The sequence below is a fragment of the Hypoxylon trugodes genome (assembly GCF_022578975.1).
Source record: "Hypoxylon trugodes strain CBS 135444 unplaced genomic scaffold F4822scaffold_11, whole genome shotgun sequence".
NCBI classification, from domain to species: domain Eukaryota; kingdom Fungi; phylum Ascomycota; class Sordariomycetes; order Xylariales; family Hypoxylaceae; genus Hypoxylon; species Hypoxylon trugodes.
Genome location: NW_026250026.1, coordinates 729,607 through 748,758, shown reverse-complemented (window position 1 = coordinate 748,758; position 19,152 = coordinate 729,607). Strand labels below are relative to the sequence as shown.

The window sequence follows — 19,152 nt, the reverse complement described above, 5'->3', positions numbered from 1 at the left end:
CGTCAAATGGTGGGGGAGCTGAATATTTAGTGTAGGAAGCGACGATATTCTGACGCCCAGTAATCTCATAATCATACCCTTCTATAACCTATTGGGGAAGGCGCTATAATACGGGCAGTGTGGAAGCATACGCCCGGTTGTGGCCGGCCTAGATACAGGCTGCCATGTAACCGAATGATGACTGAGGCTTCAAAACCAAACCACCATTGGCCAACAATGTGTGATAAAGCTCGGTCCTTTCGTACAGTACCAATCCTCCTCAAAGTCGGGAAAATCCCCCATATGCAAGATGAAGATGAGCGATTGCAACACAGATGGATGAACGGCACTGGCCGTGAAGTCATATTATTGAAGCTGGTGATAGATCACGTACAGATAGCCAACGACAGCTAATATTTGAAGAGGCGAAATTCCGGACGAACCGGATTCTTGGACAGTTCAGAAGACAGTGTATTCTCTGAAATCCCCCCATTCCAAGATGTACCTCGCATCCGCACTCCAAGGCCTAGACCTTGAAATAACCGCGACGAAGGCTTTCGTAGCATGCTTTGCTCTTGTACGGTCTTCCCCCTATCGAATAACATTCTAGCTTTGGGGGGAAAGGAACTTACAAGGTGGTAGATAATTACGACAACGATATACAAGTTGGTATACAACGCTTACTTCCACCCCCTTGCTTCTCTTCCTGGTCCATTTCTGTATCGAACAACCGAGTTTCCCTACCGTTGGCAGCAAGTTCGGGGCCGAGAGACCTACATACTAGCCAAGCTTCACCAAAAGTACGGACATGTTGTGAGAATCGCGCCAAATGATGTATCCTATACGGGCCCGGAAGCCTGGAAGGCTATCTACGGGCATCACGTTACACCAGGTGGATCTTACTGTGAGCCATTTCTCGGCTTCATTCCAATCCGACCCATTGAATAGAACCATGCTAATAACATGTGCCTCAATAGTGTCACGTAACCTGCCTGCAGGCCCGGACATGGACGCATATGGAGCCCTCGGAGTTTTCAACGCTGAGGGCGAAGAGCATGCTCGGAAGCGCCATCACTTCAACCCCGCATTCTCTGACAGAGCGCTCCGCGAGCAAGAACCCATAGTTATGCAATACATCAATGGCCTAATGAATAGCTTCACTAAAAAGGCAAAGACCGGAGAGCCCGTCGATTTATCCCAATGGTTCGACTTCGTCACCTTCGACGTCATCGGAGACATAATGTTCGGAAGCGACGTGTTCGGATGCGTTGAGAGCTCGCGCTACCACCCACTTGTATCCGATCTCTTCTCGCGGTTCGAGGCAATAGTGCTCAACATGGCTTTTGAGAGGATCGCGCCACCGCTCGCTTCCTTACTTAGGATCCTGACGCCCAATCACATTAAACAGCGACAAAAAGCCCATGCCGACACGATCAAATCCTTGGTTGATTGCAGATTGAATACAATTACGAATCGACCCGATTTCATATCATTCCTCCTCAGTCAGGATAGGAAGGCCCCATTTACTGCGGCCGATAGGAACGAAATCTATCCCACAGCCTCCCAGACGATGCTAGCCGGGAGTGAAACGATTGCCACGACGTTATCGGGTTGTATTCTCTTTCTACTCCAACATCCAGATGCGATGGCCAAAGCGAAGCAGGAAATCCGCACGACGTATAAATCGGTGGATGAGATTAACCCATCTGCTCTAGCTACTAATAAGTATTTCCTCGCCGTCCTTGATGAGTCGATGAGACTGTATACCGCGGTTCCTGGGCACATAAGACGTTACGTGCCGGCCGGAGGGTGTAACATACTCGGTACCTTCATTCCCGAAGGGACATTTGTCGGTTTCACGGCGTATTCGGCGTATCGCGATGAGTCCCATTTCAAGGAGGCCGAAAAGTTTATTCCGGAGCGATGGTTGGGGACCGATCCTCAATATGAAAATGACAATCGGGAGATGGTGCGCCCGTTTGGTTATGGACCTATGGATTGTATCGGGATGAATCTGGCACGTTTCGAACTGCGCATGGTTCTAGCTCGGCTTATTTGGCAGTTTGACCTAGAGCTTATGTCCGAGAGTAGGGATTGGTTTGATCAGAAGGTGTTCATTATCTGGTATCGAAGGCCGTTGCTTGTTAAATTGGTGGCGAGGGATTTGTCTTCGAAATCAACTTAAGATGGATGGCTGTGCGACACAACCGAAATCGTGGTCATCGTTCATCGCTCGTCTCTTCTTCTTCACTAATGCGATTAGCCGTCGCCTGCTCCGTTTGACCCATCACATCACTCAATTCTCCTACTTTCTCGATCTTCCCATCTTTCATCCAAATCACGATATCTAACCCTTTTCTTAAATGCGATACCGCTGCACCAACTCTATGGGCAACCATGACCACCGTGTGTCCTTTTCCGGTGAGTTCTTTATGGACAATATCGAGAATCAACTCCTCGGTTCGCGAATCGAGGGAAGAGGTTGCCTCGTCAAGTAGGATGATCGGCTTTGATCCCAAGTTGCTGAGGGCATACACCTGAAGCAACGCTCGTGCGAGTGCTAAAAGTTGACCTTGCCCCACCGAGAGAGGGGGAAGCGACACTAGAGTTCGATCGAGAATTGGATGGGTGCCAATATCAACATCATGCAACTCCTTTTGATCTATAATGTGGATAAAATGGTGCCATAGATGAACCTTGGAAAGAATTTCAATAATAGTATCGTTTGAGAGAGTTTCCGTCGGGTCCACATTAAATCGAAGAGTCTCTTGATTGAAAAGTAGAGGTTCCTGAGGCACAGTGACGAAGCAATGTTCGCGCACTATTGAACGAGGCACCAGACCAATATTTATGTCGTCTACTATGATTGAACCCGATTTTATATCTAGTAGCCTAAGAAGTGTGAGTAGTAATGAGCTCTTGCCACTATAGGAAGCGAAGTCAGTGTTATGCCATCCAATTCCGAAAACGCAGATAAAGCACTCACCTTCCAGTTCGACCGCAAATGACAACTTTCTGTCCCGGTTCAATTCGCAAAGATATATTTTCAAGGGCTGTATTTTCGATGTTATACGATGCCGTAACATCCCAAAATTCGATCGAGCCAGAAGAAGGCCAAGCCTCGGGAGTGGCATTGACTTCGGACGGTAAATCTTCACCATGTACCTCTTCTTCGAGGCTCTTAATCCTGGAGACAGCCCCAAGAGATATTTCCAAGTCGGTCCACGATTCAACTAACCGGAGTAATGTGGTGTTGGCGATCAACACAATATTCAGTGCGACACCGACTTGTCCACCCGTGGTCGTGTTCCTAAGAGCGACGGCAAGAGCAATTACACCAACAGCTATTCCTACTACAAGTAAGTCTAGAACGATCCTAAGCCAACATTGAAGGCATAGAAGGAGATAGAAAGGCTTCTGCGATTCATCGAGGGAGCGAAGATGTTCTGCTTCTGCTTTAAGTTGTCCCGCGAACGCACGGATTGTAGTCAATCCATCCACCGTTTCCAAAAAGTCAATCAAAACTGCGGACTTCGATTCCAATTCTAGGAGTCGCAGTTGTCGCGATGTTCGAAGGTATATTTTCTGGACGATATATACGATCGCAAAACATATGGGTAAGGTGACGGTGAGAAATTTCTGGGCCACGAATAGCAAAATAAGCTGGGTTAGAAGCTTGAAGACTTCTACGGAATTGTTAGCGCATTTTTTAGAATGAAATGTAGATTCAACCCACGGGTCCCCATTGACGCCACTGCAGACGGGAGTTTTCTGTCTACAAGCACGAGGTCTTGGCTGAATCTAAGAAATATGAGCCCTGCCACCATCAATAAGTAAGGCCCATACATACCGGTTGAGGATAGACCCGTTATCGGTTCGAGAGAAATACAGTAAGGGTGCACTTTATTCATTAGCTTATTTATCTCTTCCAGTGTCAATATGGTGTATACCAAGTAATGGTTTTTAGCAGCTTAGAGTGTAATGCAAACCCCGAATGGGGGGCAACTCGAATCACGGTTGACCTGTTATGGACATCAGCTTCATTTCATCGCGAGTTAGATCGTTCTGTCAACTCACCACATTATTCCGTTCGTAGAAAACCACGAGATAAGAGCCAAGGCGATATACCCGCCAATATATATCCATTCATCGTTTGATTTTGAATCGGTCCACATTTTCAGCCAGTACTGAGGAAAAGTGACGAAAAAGGAGCAGGACGCATTGCAAATAAGCAAGAACGCAAAATTCACAACCCCAGCTGCATTTATATAATAATCTAGGCGCCGTTAGACTCTCATCTTCAGTTCTGTGATCTTTGACCTTACTGTAAAGGGCGGAATCCCCCGTCTTCCGCTTCGAGTCGGCAAGTATATCGCCATTTCTACCCTGCCCGAATAACGGGTTAGCGGTATCAGGCACAGCGGCTTTGCTCTCGCGGGCACCATCCTCGCTGAGTATTATTTTCGACACTTCAGGATCTCGAGAGGTTAACTCGTCCCATCTTCCCCGCTCTTTAATATGCCCATGTTCCAGAACAATTATTTCGTCTGATAGGTGAAAGTATTCGGCTTGGCCGAATTGTTAACTCCGAAAACCAAGGTTGATCGCAGTATACTTACTAGAGTTGCTAATAAGAAATACGGTAGTTCCAAGTCTCTTAAGAAGACCTTCGGCCCCAAATAGGTTCTTAACGATATGCTTCTCTGTTCTGCCGTCAAGGGCGCTGAACGGGTCGTCCAAAATAAGTATATCTGTTCGAGCGAACACCGCACGCGCAAGAGCCTAAATTCGTTAAAGTCAATCCATATGGGATGGTGTTTTTACTTACTAGTCTCTGTCGCTGGCCTCCAGAAAGGTTAATCCCTTTACTTCCAACGAGTGTCTCATCCCCGCTTGGAAGCGCGTCGATGTCCTGGGTAAGACAGCAGGCGTTGACAACAGTCGCATACCACTCTTGGCCGGTAACGTCGGAATCATTATTAAAACCCACAATAACCTGTTTAATGCTATCATTTGGTAACCAAGGTATTTGAGAACAATATCCAATACGCTTGGAGGATACCGCCACCATTCCGACCGAAGAAATTTCACTTAAGATAGAACGCGCAAAAATCGTCTTGCCAGTCGCTGTCGCGCCTGAACAAATGACAAATGAGCCTTGCCGGACATTCAAATTCATCTCGTCCAGGGAATGACGTGTTTCGCCGACAGAGAGGTTTTCTATATGGATAGCTCGATGCGAATTATCAACGTCGCCGTTACCAGTTTCGGATTCGGAAGTCGCTTTCGATCTAGCAAGCTCGGCTCTATAATCTCGGCGTGATGGTTGAAGAAGAAAGCTTTGGATTCTCTCAAAACTAGAGAATGAAGCGATAACCCGAGGGATGATGGTCATCACCATGTTTGCCGGATGCGTGACCATACTCAGAATCGCGATCGTCGTGAAAGCCGTCTCGGTGTCCAATCCACCGTCCTTCAGCTTCGCCAGTATGGCATAGAGCACAAGTGTGATGACTGGAGCGAACATCCCATTCGCATTCGCCGAGGCGTTATAAGCTACCATCATCCAACGGACTCCACTAGCCGTGTGAAGTTCATTCTGGCGAAGCTGCTCAATACGAGCGGAGATGGCGTCCTGTAAGCCGAGCATTTTGATGTTTTTAATAGCTCCGACTGTAGCGCTCGTCATGGATATCCGAGCTTGGGTCGCATCATTCCAGCTACCCATTCTCGATCGTAGATTTTTCGCAACGTATTGGCTCATGCGAGAACATACTAAGAATATTAATTGATTATGCAACAATCGAGCAAATGTACTTTCACTTACGGAAAATGATGAAAAGAGGCACAGGAGCCAGCCAACCGACTTCCCAAGTCAACATTACGATACCAATGACGACCTCGAGAACCTGCCCCCAAGTTTCGTGGAACATCTCGCCGATCGTGTCGAGAGCGTCTACGTCGGTGCTAGCCAGCGTCAAGACCTTCCCTTCGCTTAATGTGTCTGCATACGAATTCATCGTCTTATCATGGATCAATGCTATGAGAGAAGCTCGGATCATTGTTCTTAATCTGTTAAGAGAGTGTCGGTAAATCGTAGTCGAGATCTATACGCGCGTTTAGTATCTATGCTGTCGCTTGGCAACTATGCCTGACTTACAGCTAACCCGACATAGATAACAATAGCCGTTATAACAAGGCCATGTCCAGTCCATGTCTGATCTCTCAATGCAGTACCAGTGACATATACGATAGCCTGACGTATAATTATTGGTTGCGAATACCGGAAGAATGTAAGAAAGAGCCGTGCAGGTATCGCAAGCGAAAATGGTTTCTTGAGACAGGCTAGTAAAACTTTTGGAAGCGTCATGCTGGTCTCGGGCCTTGCTATATGTCATTTGACCATCAATTTTCATTCGTTTTACAAAGATGCAAGTTCAATTGCCTACCTCTTTGATCCCAAGCACGTAAGGCTGCAACTCGGACAGGTTTCGACAAGAGTTTCGAATCAATTGAAGGCAGATCACTGTTTAAAAGGACATTACGGTATCCTTCGAGCAGGACCGGATTGATCCACCAGAAAAACACTCTGTCTAGAACACTAGACCTCTCCTCGAGCGATACACCTTCATAGAGTGACCCCTCGATATACGTCTTTTGAAGGCTCTCGGTAGCAAGTAAAGCCACTTCAAGGACTACTCGTGCCAAGACCGGGTCATCCACGAGCCGATCGTGTGACCCCAAAAATGACCACGGTATCTCAGCACCATCTCGAATGAGGGATGCAATGAGATATAGGATAATCAGGTGTGACGGGTAGAAACTTCGATGATGCTCAATCCATGATAAGGCGCAAAGGTTTAGAGCGGCGACAAATTCTAGAGCCTGAGAAGCGACATGCAAATCGCCCCCATTAATCGTAGAATTCTCTACAGTAGCAAGACGCCCCAAACTCGACAGGGCAAGAAGAATTGAAAACACCTAGCATATTGTTAATTTCAACTCGCTATATCGCGGTGTTAAACGCAGCTTACCGTCTTGGCCCACCCTTGGAACCCGGAGATGACGGCCGGTGGTGCTCTACGTAAAAACCAAATTCGCAATGAGGATAAACATATAAACAAACTTGAAAGTACAATTGAAAAATTGGCGATCGTATCCACAGAGCTCGCAATGCGAGCCATTTTAGAAAAGGCGCGCTCTAGGGCCGAGGATTATAATACAATCAGGCTTCTATAGCAATAGTTGTAAAGTAGAAAAAGATTCGGTCAGCATGATAGGCGCTGTAATAGGCGTTATCAGGACTGTGCGCACCTCCCGATCGCCCGCCCCCAATTGGATATCACGCAATTTGTCCGAGTCGAGCAATAGAGAAACATATCTCGTATTGGATTACTTAACTATTCCGAAAATATTATGTTCTTTCCTAAATTGGGTGAATCCTCGTCTTGCGTACCGCAATGATTGGTTCAGTTTAAGGGGCACTAATCCCACAAGTGGTCTAGGGATTCCTTGGAAGGATTGACAATAACGACTTCATCCAGCGGCGTTTACACTGTATACGTACACATACCCGACTTACCTTAAGATTTAATCGGGTTGGAAAACCCTTCTAGCTGCGCTTTGATCTGAACAGCGACAAGTTGAGAATAATACCGACACATAGCCAAGTTGCCCCCGAAAATCCAAAGTCCAGGTTGACCCGTAGGCCTCCACATTACTCTCGTCTCACCCTCTTCATCGTAGCCCCATACAGTGGAGATATTATTCGCAACATCCTCCCCAAATATCGCTTCCGTGGCGGTTTTCATATTCTGGTATCCTGTCGCGCAGACAATCTCATCCGCTTCCAACTCCGTTCCGTCTTCGAGTTTTACGCCGTGCGGCAAGATCTCAGAAACGCCGACGCCGTGCTTGACCTTGATTGCGCCTTCAATAATCGGCTGCGAGGCACCTACGTCAATATAGTATCCGCCTCCACATTGGAAATACTTGACGAAGAGACCGCCGTTTGATGGTCCACGATTGGTTTTAAAGCCGGCTTTGTTTAAGCCTTGAATAATATCCTTGTCAATGTTTTCCTGGAGCTCGTTGAAATCGGCATGAATTGCCTTATTCACTTCACCTGGGTTCGCCCACGCGAGTACGTCGGATATCTCAAGCGGAGGGCTATCCTCACTGTATAAAGCACCAAGCATCGACGCCGCCGCTTTGCTACTCATGAGCGTGGTCGATGACCTCTGAATGACGGTCACATCATATCCGTTTTCGTAGAAGTCTTGAGCGATGTCGAGGGCGGAATTGCATGCACCGATCACAACTGCTTTTCTTCCCTCACTATTCTTCTTAGCGCCTCGAAATTCAGAGGAATGGCAGAGAGTGTCGCCCTTGAAATTTTCCATCCCCTTGAAATGCGGGTAGTTCTTTTTACCAGAATGACCCGTAGCTTGGACGATGTGTTTCGGGTGCATCACGCGAACTTCAGTATTCCCATCCTTCTTTTGTTTAAGGACTACATCCCATTGCTTCTTTTTCTCGTCCCAAGTACTATACGCGATGGTCGTGTTATTCCACACATTGAGCTCGAGCATTTCAGCATACGACTTCAAAAAGTTGGCCAACTTAGCCGCCGGCGTAAAAACGGGCCAGGCTTTTGGAAATTCAATGTACGGCATATGATCATACCATACCGGGTCATGGAGCACGAGCTGGGGATAGCGTCTCCTCCAGTTATCGCCGATGCTCTCACTCGAGTCAATTGCGAGTGTGGGAACACCAAGCATCTTCAATCGGGCATGTAACGCAAGCCCAGCTTGTCCACCACCTTATGACAGGTAAGTTACGGCCGACTTTTGATACCCAGGAAGTCAGGACTTACCGATGATAAGTACATCCGGATCGCCAGTTTCGAAACTGAACTCCGATTGCCTTCTGTCGTACCAATTTCTCCGATTGGGGTTCACTCCATGGGTAACACCATTGGCTCTAAGACGGCCAACTGGTTCTGGGTAGTTGCGAAGTTCATTCATTGTGGTGTAAATAGTCCATATTTTCCATTCGCCGGCATCGTCTTGAATAAGACGGATGAAACCGGGACCAGAACCATACTCGGTACTGATGCGTAAAAAGGACTGTATCCCTTGAACGGATCCATCCATCCGGAATGGAGCTAACTCCGGCCCGGCGTTCTTTGCTGGGTAGTCGCGGTCGGACCGAATACTTTTCAAGTGATGGCCCTCGTCAAGGAATGAAGCAATCTTATCCCTTCCCTTCATAGTACGGAAATCCCAAGTCAGGGCGAGATGGTCCCGCCAATAGCCATTATCAAGGAAGAGATTTGCAATTGTTTTGTGATCATGTTTTGGAAGGGAATCGTTTATAGACTCCAATATTTTGGAAGTTACTGCGGGGGCATCTACGCCCTCATACTTGGTAGCAGTTACTGGCCAAGGTGCGACGGGGATGTCCACGGAGCCGGGGACGGCTCCTTGACTAGGAGAAACTGCGGCTTGTGCTGACATATTTAAATATGTTTAGAAGAGTAAATAGAGTACTAGACAGAAGAGAACAGAGTAGAGTACAATAAGGCCAAAGTTAGAACAGAGATAGATCGAAATCCTCGAGTTTTAAGACAGCTTCTTGGTGATTAGCACGGTAACTTAGACGGCTATTAGATCCCCGCACGTTGTGGTGTATGTCGTATACGTAGTGCAGGTAGGACGTGTTCGCGAGATCACACCACTTGAAGCAATGGGGAGATCGACAAAATGAGTATAAATCGTCACCGAAGTTGCATTTAGACTATACCTCAACAACTTGAAAGGCAATGGACACCGATCAAGGAAGTGGGCGTATTCGTAATTCCTTTTTGTGAGTTACTGATACGAATATATTCCAAAACCAATCAGCGGTTTGTAGAAGGGTCCTTTTGCTGAGGCGTTCTCCCTTGCAGTTTAATCCTGTAACCAACGCCCACGGCGATGCTCGTCACTGTCCATGGCGGCTTTTCAGAGGGTCCACAGCAATTCGTTAGTGTATACCCCGAGGTATAGTACGCCACCAGAGAGGGGCTTCATGTCGAGTTGTATTCGATGTCACCTAAACGCATCCTTATCTTGATATATCATATTCTTATTTCTGATATTTGACCTACATGTCTCGGCACCTGGGTATGTAAGCACCATACATACATGTATGGAGTCGATAGACGGGCATGTATGAGATATTTCAACGTTGATCGTGGATGAAATGTACCTATAGTTGGTAACGCGAACATTGCTTTTTGGGAAGGCACATAAATTTATAAGGTCAATAAATTTAATCTCGTTCACAGTATAAATTGAAAATTTGAGACCAATCCGAACAACTCGGTAGGTAGTACACATGTGCAACTTCGAAAAGCAAAAGCCAAACGCAATATTCAGGGAAGCTGCATATATGTATGGTGATAATATACTGGCGTGGGGCTCCGTATAGAGCTCCATGGAGTAAACTTGCATCAGCGTACACGGGTAGCTACCTAGGTACCCGCAAGGAATAAGCGCTAATTATATTGCACATGGGCGCCGTAACCCCTAGATTTTATTGGATGAAATCATCAATCTACATTCATAAGATCATAGCTGGATCATACATATATGTAGACCCACCAATTGAATCTTATGTAAAGCTGCATTAGCTGGGAGGGAAGACAGGGATCGGATCTCTCAGCCCTTCAACCCTTGAAAAAAAAGGAAAAGGAAGAGGAACTTTCGCAAAACGCTTTCTAAAAAGTAAGGCTTCGGTTACCGCCTTTCTCTCCCTTGACAGCCAATACCATACACAGCTCAGCCAGACGGCCAGTCCAGATTTGCACATACCTGGCTGCTGTTGCATTTGTAAATATACCCTCTTTCGTCTTAATTATACTCGATAAACAACCGCCACCAATGACGAAGCATTCTGGTTCTTCCATGCACAGAGTCCCTTCAACGGGCGCTGTCGAGCATGGCTATCCGAGCGGGCACCTTGGCCACCTAACCGAGCATGAAGAGCAAGCTTTAGTAGAGTTCAAAACACTTCTAGAAGAGAAGGACCTATATAAGCCGGGTAATCCGCCGTCTCACGACGATCCCACACTTCTGTGCGTAGACAACTAAAACCGCTTTTATCGTGACAAGTTGAAAGTCAAACGTAGTACTGATCGTCAAAATCGTAGCCGATACCTCCGAGCGAGAAAATGGGTTCCAGCGGACGCTTTCGTGCAGTTCAGCGACACCGAGAAATTCCGTAGCGCAAACCAGATCGATGTCCTCTATGATACGATCGATATCGATTCGTTTGAAGCGACAAGAAAGCTTGTATGTTATATCCGAACGATCCGTAATATCTAGGTGCAGAGCACTTACTATAGACATTTTTTTACCGACGTAGTATCCTCGATTTACCGGGCGACGTGATAAGCGGTACGTAATACATATTCGTAGTGAACACAACGACACCAAATAAGCTGACGGGTTTGAATCCAGAGGTATCCCTATTTACGTGTTCCAAATCCGACATCTCGATTCCCACGCGGTATCCAAGTATGAAAAGTCGACCGAAACGACCTATAGCAGGGCGAAGACGGATGGCAAGACGCAACCCAAGCTACTACAGTTGTTTGCGCTGTACGAGAACTTGACGAGATTTGTCCAACCGTTAGCCTCCGAGTGTATCGACCGCCCACACCCTGCTACCCCGATCACCCTCAGTACCAATATCGTGGATATTTCCCACGTTAGTTTGCGCATGTTCTGGAACTTGAAGAGCCATATGCAGGCGGCAAGCCAGTTAGCAACCGCACACTATCCCGAAACTCTTGACCGTATGTCCCCGAATTTTAAAACCGTAAGCTAGCCATAGGTGTATGCTAACATAACAAAGGTATTTTCATCATTGGCGCTCCAATGTTCTTCTCGACAGTATGGGGTTGGATCAAACGCTGGTTTGACCCTGTAACAGTATCTAAGATATTTATCCTTCAAGAACACGACATCCTGCCCGTTTTAACGAGTTTCATGCATATGAAAGATATCCCAAAGAATTATGGCGGCGAATTAGAGTGGGACTTCTTCGACGAGCCAGCTTGGGACGACGAGATTAAGCGAGTATGCGAATGGGAAAACGGTTATACTAGTTTCCCTACGGGACCCTTGTACTGGCGACCAATTGATGACGGTAAACGACTTGAGTGCGTTGCTGTAGGCAGCAAGGGAGAGACCGATCGAAGAGAACGTGTTTGCACTATCACGAGAGCTTACCCGCCTAAGCTTTCCGAAGACACTTTAGTTTCTACTACCGTATCTCAGACCGACGACGTAACCGAAGGTGGGGAAAGCTTCGTGACGCCTACTGAGAAACCCATTCTGACCGGCGAAGTTCCAACCGCGAACATAGCAGCGCTATCCATCGCCGAGGGCGATAAGTAAAGAATGACTCAACTCCGTTGTTTATAAGGCAGTGTTGCCGCTCACTGCAACGGCAATTTGATATTCTTGTCGCGATTTTTGGACATAGAGGCTGTTAAATGTACATAAGACCACGCTATACACATACCATCGCATCGATTAATGGGATGTCTGGCTATGATTTGGTGTAGTATCCTATTAGGATAGCACATTGGCGCATAATTATGGGACATGGTATACTCTTCATCTAGGGGATTTGGCATAAATAGGATAGGTGCTTCGAAGTACGGGTTGAATATAATCATTTTAACACCAAACTCCTGCTAGCCGGATTCTTGATCTATACTCTATGCTACCGTGAAAGTCCCCTTAAAACTCTAGTTGCACTTTTCAGGTGATATATACTTAAAACCATCCAGTCCCATAATCGCATTGGACACCGATCAAACCCCTTTCCGCCTCCTCCACTCCTTAATTCCATCCACAACCTCATTCCACGAAACACCATCCCTAACCAACCACATCGTAACGCCCAAGGACTCCGTATCTCGATTCCGACTCTCATCATCAAAGAACAGCATCTCATTATGCGGTATACTTGTCTTCTTCCCCAACGCCTTGAAATGTTGTATTTTACTGCTAGGATAGATCTCTAATCCGGCATCGAAGAACTCGATCGCTCGTTTTGGCTTGTCTTTTTTATTCGCGCTTACACTTGTACTTCCCCCACCCTCAGTACCACCGGCGTTACTACCATCGTCTAATACACTGCTTGCAGGCGGAACGAGTAGTAACTTAAGCAGCTCCCGTGCTAGATCTGGTGCATGTGTCCTAGACGCAACACCGATCTTCACACCTGCGCGTGCGAGTCCGTGTAGTACGGAAGGTATTTCCGTGTAGAATGTAAAGGTCTCACCGATTCGGTCGACGGCAGCTGAACGCTCGGCGTTGGCTGCGCGGAGGGGCGCGCACACGTGGGTGTCGACCCAGAAGGGCCAGAGCGTGTAGTCGAGGTCGAAGATCACGGCGCGAGGGAGTGGAAGGCCGTCGGATAGAATGGGAGGGGCGGGGCAGAGAGTTGATGTTGGTATACTGCCTGGGAAGGTTGGTTGTTTGGAGAGCTTTTTGGGCATCATCTTGCTCGTGGTTTTTGGTGTATTATTGATAGAATGGAGGGGCGGTGGGATGTACTCAGATATACAGGGGCCGAGAAGAGGCGTTTCTGTGGCTTGTGATGATCGTGCGATTTCGGGGCCAAGACTTAGAACTATAGTAGAAGATAGGCGTGTAAAACAAGTGTAACTATAGCGAAACCGGCGTGATGAACAGAGTATGGTCGCACGTGTGAGAATTGATTCAATTGGCGACGATTCGATCAGATTAGATTAACAAGGATTTCCTCATGCGGTCATATTATTATGGCCGATTTTCAATTTAAAATATTTCTTAGTATTGCTTAACGTTGTGTCGCACAGAGATCCAGCATCTTCGAACCTTACGTCCCGAATCGTATAAGCTCGGCATATACGTCATTTATTTCTTACCAGCTGTGTAGATTTCCCCAATTATAGAGTGCTCTCCTATTTTTTCACCTATTGTTACATCTCCAATACCCCAACTTTTAGTATATTAAAGAAGGAAGGGGGAAAAGAAAAACAAATACGTAAATGTCTCATCATCGATTTCGGTCCTAACAAACCAACGAGCCGAATGGATTTATTACATGAGCATTATGCGTTGCTCCGAGGCGTAGCTCCGATGAATTTCTAAGCTCTAATAAGCAGAATTCAACTACCAACATCCAAACGTCGTGGACATTACCAAATCACATATCACTCACGCTAGGACCTTGGCATCGAGACCCACGGAGGAAACCATGTGGTTCTCCGGTCTCAGCCCAGGGGGGTGTTAGCTCGGATAGCTTGTCCCCAGACGTTCGTGGTTCGGGTTCTTCAGAGCGACGAACCCCACAGCTATCAGCGAAATATGAACTGCCGATTTTGTCCCAAGGCAGCACCACCCATCGCCTATGCGGGGCCGCGGCTGGGGGGTGTGATCCCAGTGGATAGCTTGTTACGCATCCTGGCCTTGTGGGATGCTTGCTTTTGGAACTTTCGAACAATAGCAGACCCAACTACCTCACATCCACGAGGTTAGCTTCTAGAGCAAGGCCTCTTTGTACGTGTGGCTACACTACGTAAGCGCTATTCGATAGGCGGTATGTGACAGTAGGAGGGGGGACATTGATTCGCCGCTATGCCAAAGGACGGACTCCTCCACCTATATTCCCCGACTTTAGCCGTTTCATAAGTCCATTTCCTATATAACATAGGACTAGTCCTCTTGTGAATTTCATTTATATCTCAGCCCCAAAGCAACCTTCTAGCTATCATAGACTAAGTAAGAAATCAGATAACGACTAGTCAACATGGCGTCCCCACCGAGGAAGATCCAACTCGTACGCATCACCCATGTGTACTACAAATACCCGGACATGGACAAGGCAGTGACCTTCCTTAACGACTTCGGCTTTACGGAAGAAAAGAGAATCTCAGACGAGAAGATTTACTTTAGAGGATACGGGAAAGACCCGTGGGTACTGTGCGCCACTAAAGGGGATAAGCCCGATTTTGGAGGTGCCGGCTTTATCGTGGAATCTGAGGAGGACTTGCAAATCGCATCTGAGACACTTCCAAAGGCGACCAAAGTCTACGAGCTATCGGATGCGCCTGGTGGTGGCAAGGGTGTGACCTTCTACGACCCCGTCGATGGCTTCCCATTCCACCTAGTGTACGGCCAACAGCCCGCTGAGATGTTGGATATCCCTCTGCCACATGAACCCGTGAACTACGTGAGAGGTCCCGGATTTCCATTGCAACGTACAGAACTAACAGCGGTGTAGCCCACCGAGAAGAACCGGCCCGTAAACAAGTTCCAGCGATTCCAGAAGCGACCAGCCCCAGTGCACAAGCTAGGCCACTTCGGTGTAAGGACGACGAACTTCGCAAAGGCGCACGAATTCTACAGCACTCACTTCAACTTCTTGGCAAGCGATGTATGAATGATCTCTCACAATCTCGTGTTATCGGGATACTTACGCTATTACAGCTCATCCATGATGCCCAAAAGATCGACCGAACAGTGTTCTACCGTCTGAACAGAGGAGACGAGGAAGTCGATCACCACGTCTTCTTTTTCGCCGAAGGAGGACACTACAGAGTTCACCACTCCTCATTCGAAACTCACGATTTCGACACTCAGGTCCTGGGCCATGATTGGCTGCGAGAGAAGGGTTACAAGAACTGCTGGGGCGTTGGAAGACACGTCCTTGGCAGCCAGATCTTTGATTATTGGTACGCATAAATCGCATTTATGAGTTTAAATACTTCGAACTAATTATGACCAAGGTACGACCCGTTCGGTCTCATCATGGAGCACTACGTCGATGGCGATATGGTGAATGGATCGGAGCCGACACACCACTCACAGGCTGGTCCTGGTAGTCTACACGTCTGGGGTGAGTATCTACTACTATCATCTGAAACTATACGAAAATAGCAGCGCTAACTAAGTATATTGTAGGCCCCGCGGTCCCTGGAGAGTTCCTGCCAGCGAAATAAATAAGCAAATCGTAATGCCTAAGATTATGGAGGATTGGGTGACTGTTTCACCAAGTTTAATGTAATTATATCAATGAATGATGAGCGTTGAATTTCTACTGAGCTTCATTCCACCTTTTTACGTGTTCGGAGATTCTATAACTCCCGAACTCCCTGAGTATTTTATGATGTATTTGCCGACATTATCGTAATTCGTCGCGTAAGCCATTGCTTGATGAACCACTTAGAGTGGCCGTATTATCTTCCTTAGGATATGTAGAATATGATTGCCAATCTAATTTGAAGCTGAAATTAGAAGTTAAGAGTTTCGGATATTAGTGCGTTGGAAGCAGTTCTGCCATATCAAGCCCGCAGTCCTCCATAAGGAATTAGTCTACGCATTTCGTATCACCTCAATATCTTATTGTATGTTAGATGCTAGTAAATTGCCGATTCCAACCTTCGCGTAGACCGGTGAAATCATTGTGGCTTGCCTTCGGTGTATCATAAATGACGCGGTTATGCGGCCTCCCGGCTGAGGTCCTTCGACGATTGGTAGTTTCCACTTATAAGTAATGCTTTATTTTTTGTGTCACATTGTCATAACTCGATTTTCATTATTATGATAGCATATATGTGTGGTGTGCCCTGCTGCGAGCAGCTAAACTCCGGACCGCGAAACCGGCGGCCCACTGAGACATTCATCTCAAACCTGGCTGTCCTACCCACCTCAAGCGTCATATATCACATCCAATCAACTGTGAACTAGCTTGAAGTCAGTTCGTGCGACCGATAGACCAATCCCACTCGGCTATTACGAATAGAATATCATGAGCTTCCGAGGAACTCGGAGTGAAATGGCCCTGACATATGTAACTCCTAGAAGATCGCCACAAAAAGGGTATCGCGATTTGAATTCTAGGCCGATTAGTATATAGACCGATAGTCATATCTTGGTTGGAGGGAATAATACCACCATCACGCCTAGATTAATTTCCGAGTAGCCGCCCGATATACATGGAGTAAATCGAAGTTTGCGTGGCTGCCTTACATCTCCCTTGCAGCTGAAAGTGGAGGCCACCACCGGCGTCATATAAATCTACCCCGCATAACAAGGCGTCGCCAGACAGCCTCTTCATCCTCATCTTGGTCAGCCGAGGCGGCAGGAGTGTGGTCGACCGGATCGGGATTCTCGCATAACTCGATGAAATCTTTTGTCATGCGTTCCCCGGGGGCGAAGCCGAGGTTTTCGAGGGTATCGAATGGTGTGGAATCAAGCCTACGCGGGGTCAGACCAAAACTACAATGTAAAGGAATTATTTTCGACTCTTACCATCGAGAAGTTTCATCCAAATGGAGCTGGTCGATTCCATGTGCCATCGTGGATTTATTATTCGATTCGGGTTGTTGTGAATGTTCGGAGGTGTTAACTGACGGATTGACGCTCATGCGTCTTTCAGGTACTATACGTTCGCTCATACGCTGCGAACTATTCGTGTAACCGTTGGCGGAGCCGTTCGATCCAAAGGAAGTTGTGCCCTGGAGAGCGGTCAAGATGGATTGTGCACGGCCCATGCTGAAATCCCGGATTCCATCATCTGTAAAATCCGAATTATAAGTCTGCGTCTGGTTTTGAACAGGGTTGAAAACGCTTTTTCGGATATCCTCGCTTTGGATATATATATCACTAGGATCCTGTGGTGCGCCGTGCGGGTTTGCTGGGGAGGGCTGGGGTACTGAAGCAGATGATGAACCCGATCGATTGGATCTACCAGACATACCCGCAGCCATATCAAGCTGACGGTGAGCATTCGAAGGTTGGGTAAAGCCCAGCTCGCTGCGTACTTGGGCGATCACTGGCGAAAAACGCTGGTCCATAGAGGGTAAAAACAGGTCAGGGGTTTCGCCATTTTGCAAGAATCTGCCGAGTCGACTCTCATTGAAAGAATTAACAAGTTCAGCTTGATTATCGTTGTTTTTGAAGTAATCCAAATTAGAAACGCCGGTATTTCCGAAAGTGCCGGCACGCAGAACTTGCAGGACAACATCTTCAAGCTCGGGCCTAGCCTGGAGAACTATGGCCCATAAGCGTTCGCCATTCTGGCCGGTGTAACCACTACGAGGACCTCTCTTTCGAATGGGTCTATTGTAAGTACATTCTGTGCCAGCTCGTACGCACACACTGCACTTGGGGGCGGCGTTATCGCATGGTTGATGCTGTGAGTTGCATCGGTCGCAAGCACGGCTAGCCTTGCGCTTTTTCGACGCTCGCTTGCCGTCATCACTCTCACCATCACTCATAGCCTCCACCATGTGCTTCTGAGTAGTATTCGTTAGTGTCATGATTTATGATTTAGCATAAAACCACACTTCCTTCGATGAAGTAGTAACAGACGTACACGGGTCTCCTTATCAGATTGACAAGTACGCCAGTCAATTCCTGGCGCCTCTTTATCTGCCCCTTTTTAAGGCGACGGCATGGGAGCAATAATTGCGATTGAGATGGAATGAGAGCGCATCGAGGATAAAAGTTGAGCGCAATATCGAACAATTAAAAATGGCATGAAATTGTTTAAAGTTAAGAGCTTGGATTTCAATTGTGAAAGTGTGGAATTGGAATAATCAACGCCGCGTATTAAGACACGAAATCGGGTTATTCCATGTCGGCGCGGGGTTATCCCCGGTGCAACCTTGCACTTTCCTCGAACCAACACCCGCATTTGCACCTAGACAATTCCACTGTATTTTAGCCTCACGTGGCTGGCCCGTATCTAAGATTAAGATACCTGGGTATGTACATATGTACCTTGGTACTTAATCTAACGGTACATGCATGTGGCTGACATATCGGGACTATCTTTCCTCGTTTTATTGCCGATCGCCTTGCCGTGCCACCTTTACTCTCTTCCTTCATAGGCTCAGTAATCTACCTAGAGACGTGTAAATCGCTTCATCTCATTCGGTCTTTTATTCTAGCACTTGCAAAGATAGCTCGTACGATATGTTTCGCCAAGCTATCAAAAATATACTAGAGTCCTCAGGGACTTAGAAAGTATTTCATTATCGATGCTGCCAGGCAATCATCTTATTTCACCTTATCACGTCTATTCAAATCGAGAGTCAAGCAGCACTAATATTTCTATATG

The 19,152-nt window shown here is 47.0% G+C and overlaps 7 protein-coding genes across 7 annotated transcripts; 3 read left to right on the top strand and 4 right to left on the bottom strand.

Annotated features, from left to right (window-relative positions):
• F4822DRAFT_76329 (cytochrome P450) lies at positions 1–2,181 on the top strand. The gene is made up of 3 exons (XM_051463938.1): positions 1–556; positions 622–883; positions 957–2,181. The coding sequence occupies exons 1-3, from the start codon at positions 479–481 to the stop codon at positions 2,162–2,164; spliced, it is 1,548 nt and encodes a 515-aa protein (XP_051309173.1). The 5' UTR covers positions 1–478; the 3' UTR covers positions 2,165–2,181.
• A 17-nt stretch (positions 2,182–2,198) lies between these two features.
• Positions 2,199–7,163, bottom strand: F4822DRAFT_434519 (ABC transporter; the record flags this gene model as incomplete). Its single annotated transcript, XM_051462020.1, has 13 exons — positions 2,199–2,904; positions 2,966–3,665; positions 3,716–3,780; positions 3,830–3,880; positions 3,930–4,001; positions 4,057–4,255; positions 4,305–4,547; positions 4,599–4,761; positions 4,808–5,754; positions 5,807–6,086; positions 6,140–6,366; positions 6,429–6,960; positions 7,014–7,163. The coding sequence occupies 13 exons, from the start codon at positions 7,161–7,163 to the stop codon at positions 2,199–2,201; spliced, it is 4,335 nt and encodes a 1,444-aa protein (XP_051309172.1).
• A 199-nt stretch (positions 7,164–7,362) lies between these two features.
• F4822DRAFT_76268 (FAD/NAD(P)-binding domain-containing protein) lies at positions 7,363–9,786 on the bottom strand. Its single transcript, XM_051463937.1, has 2 exons — positions 8,858–9,786; positions 7,363–8,803 (listed from the first exon to the last, which is right to left on the bottom strand). The coding sequence occupies exons 1-2, from the start codon at positions 9,498–9,500 to the stop codon at positions 7,563–7,565; spliced, it is 1,884 nt and encodes a 627-aa protein (XP_051309171.1). The 5' UTR covers positions 9,501–9,786; the 3' UTR covers positions 7,363–7,562.
• A 1,121-nt stretch (positions 9,787–10,907) lies between these two features.
• On the top strand, positions 10,908–12,428 carry F4822DRAFT_434517 (CRAL/TRIO domain-containing protein; the record flags this gene model as incomplete). Its single annotated transcript, XM_051462019.1, has 5 exons — positions 10,908–11,101; positions 11,177–11,318; positions 11,392–11,423; positions 11,487–11,824; positions 11,884–12,428. 5 exons carry the CDS (start codon positions 10,908–10,910, stop codon positions 12,426–12,428), a joined length of 1,251 nt encoding a protein of 416 aa, XP_051309170.1.
• A 297-nt stretch (positions 12,429–12,725) lies between these two features.
• Positions 12,726–13,931, bottom strand: F4822DRAFT_420453 (magnesium-dependent phosphatase-1). The gene has a single exon (XM_051459704.1). It carries the CDS (start codon positions 13,541–13,543, stop codon positions 12,851–12,853), a length of 693 nt encoding a protein of 230 aa, XP_051309169.1. The 5' UTR covers positions 13,544–13,931; the 3' UTR covers positions 12,726–12,850.
• A 904-nt stretch (positions 13,932–14,835) lies between these two features.
• On the top strand, positions 14,836–16,027 carry F4822DRAFT_434515 (Glyoxalase/Bleomycin resistance protein/Dihydroxybiphenyl dioxygenase; the record flags this gene model as incomplete). Its single annotated transcript, XM_051462018.1, has 5 exons — positions 14,836–15,258; positions 15,310–15,462; positions 15,516–15,760; positions 15,815–15,924; positions 15,990–16,027. 5 exons carry the CDS (start codon positions 14,836–14,838, stop codon positions 16,025–16,027), a joined length of 969 nt encoding a protein of 322 aa, XP_051309168.1.
• Positions 16,028–16,506: 479 nt separating this feature from the next.
• F4822DRAFT_420444 (uncharacterized protein) lies at positions 16,507–18,611 on the bottom strand. The gene is made up of 4 exons (XM_051459703.1): positions 18,406–18,611; positions 17,340–18,325; positions 16,980–17,285; positions 16,507–16,924 (listed from the first exon to the last, which is right to left on the bottom strand). Exons 2-3 carry the CDS (start codon positions 18,317–18,319, stop codon positions 17,096–17,098), a joined length of 1,170 nt encoding a protein of 389 aa, XP_051309167.1. The 5' UTR covers positions 18,320–18,325; positions 18,406–18,611; the 3' UTR covers positions 16,507–16,924; positions 16,980–17,095.
• Positions 18,612–19,152: the final 541 nt, after the last annotated feature.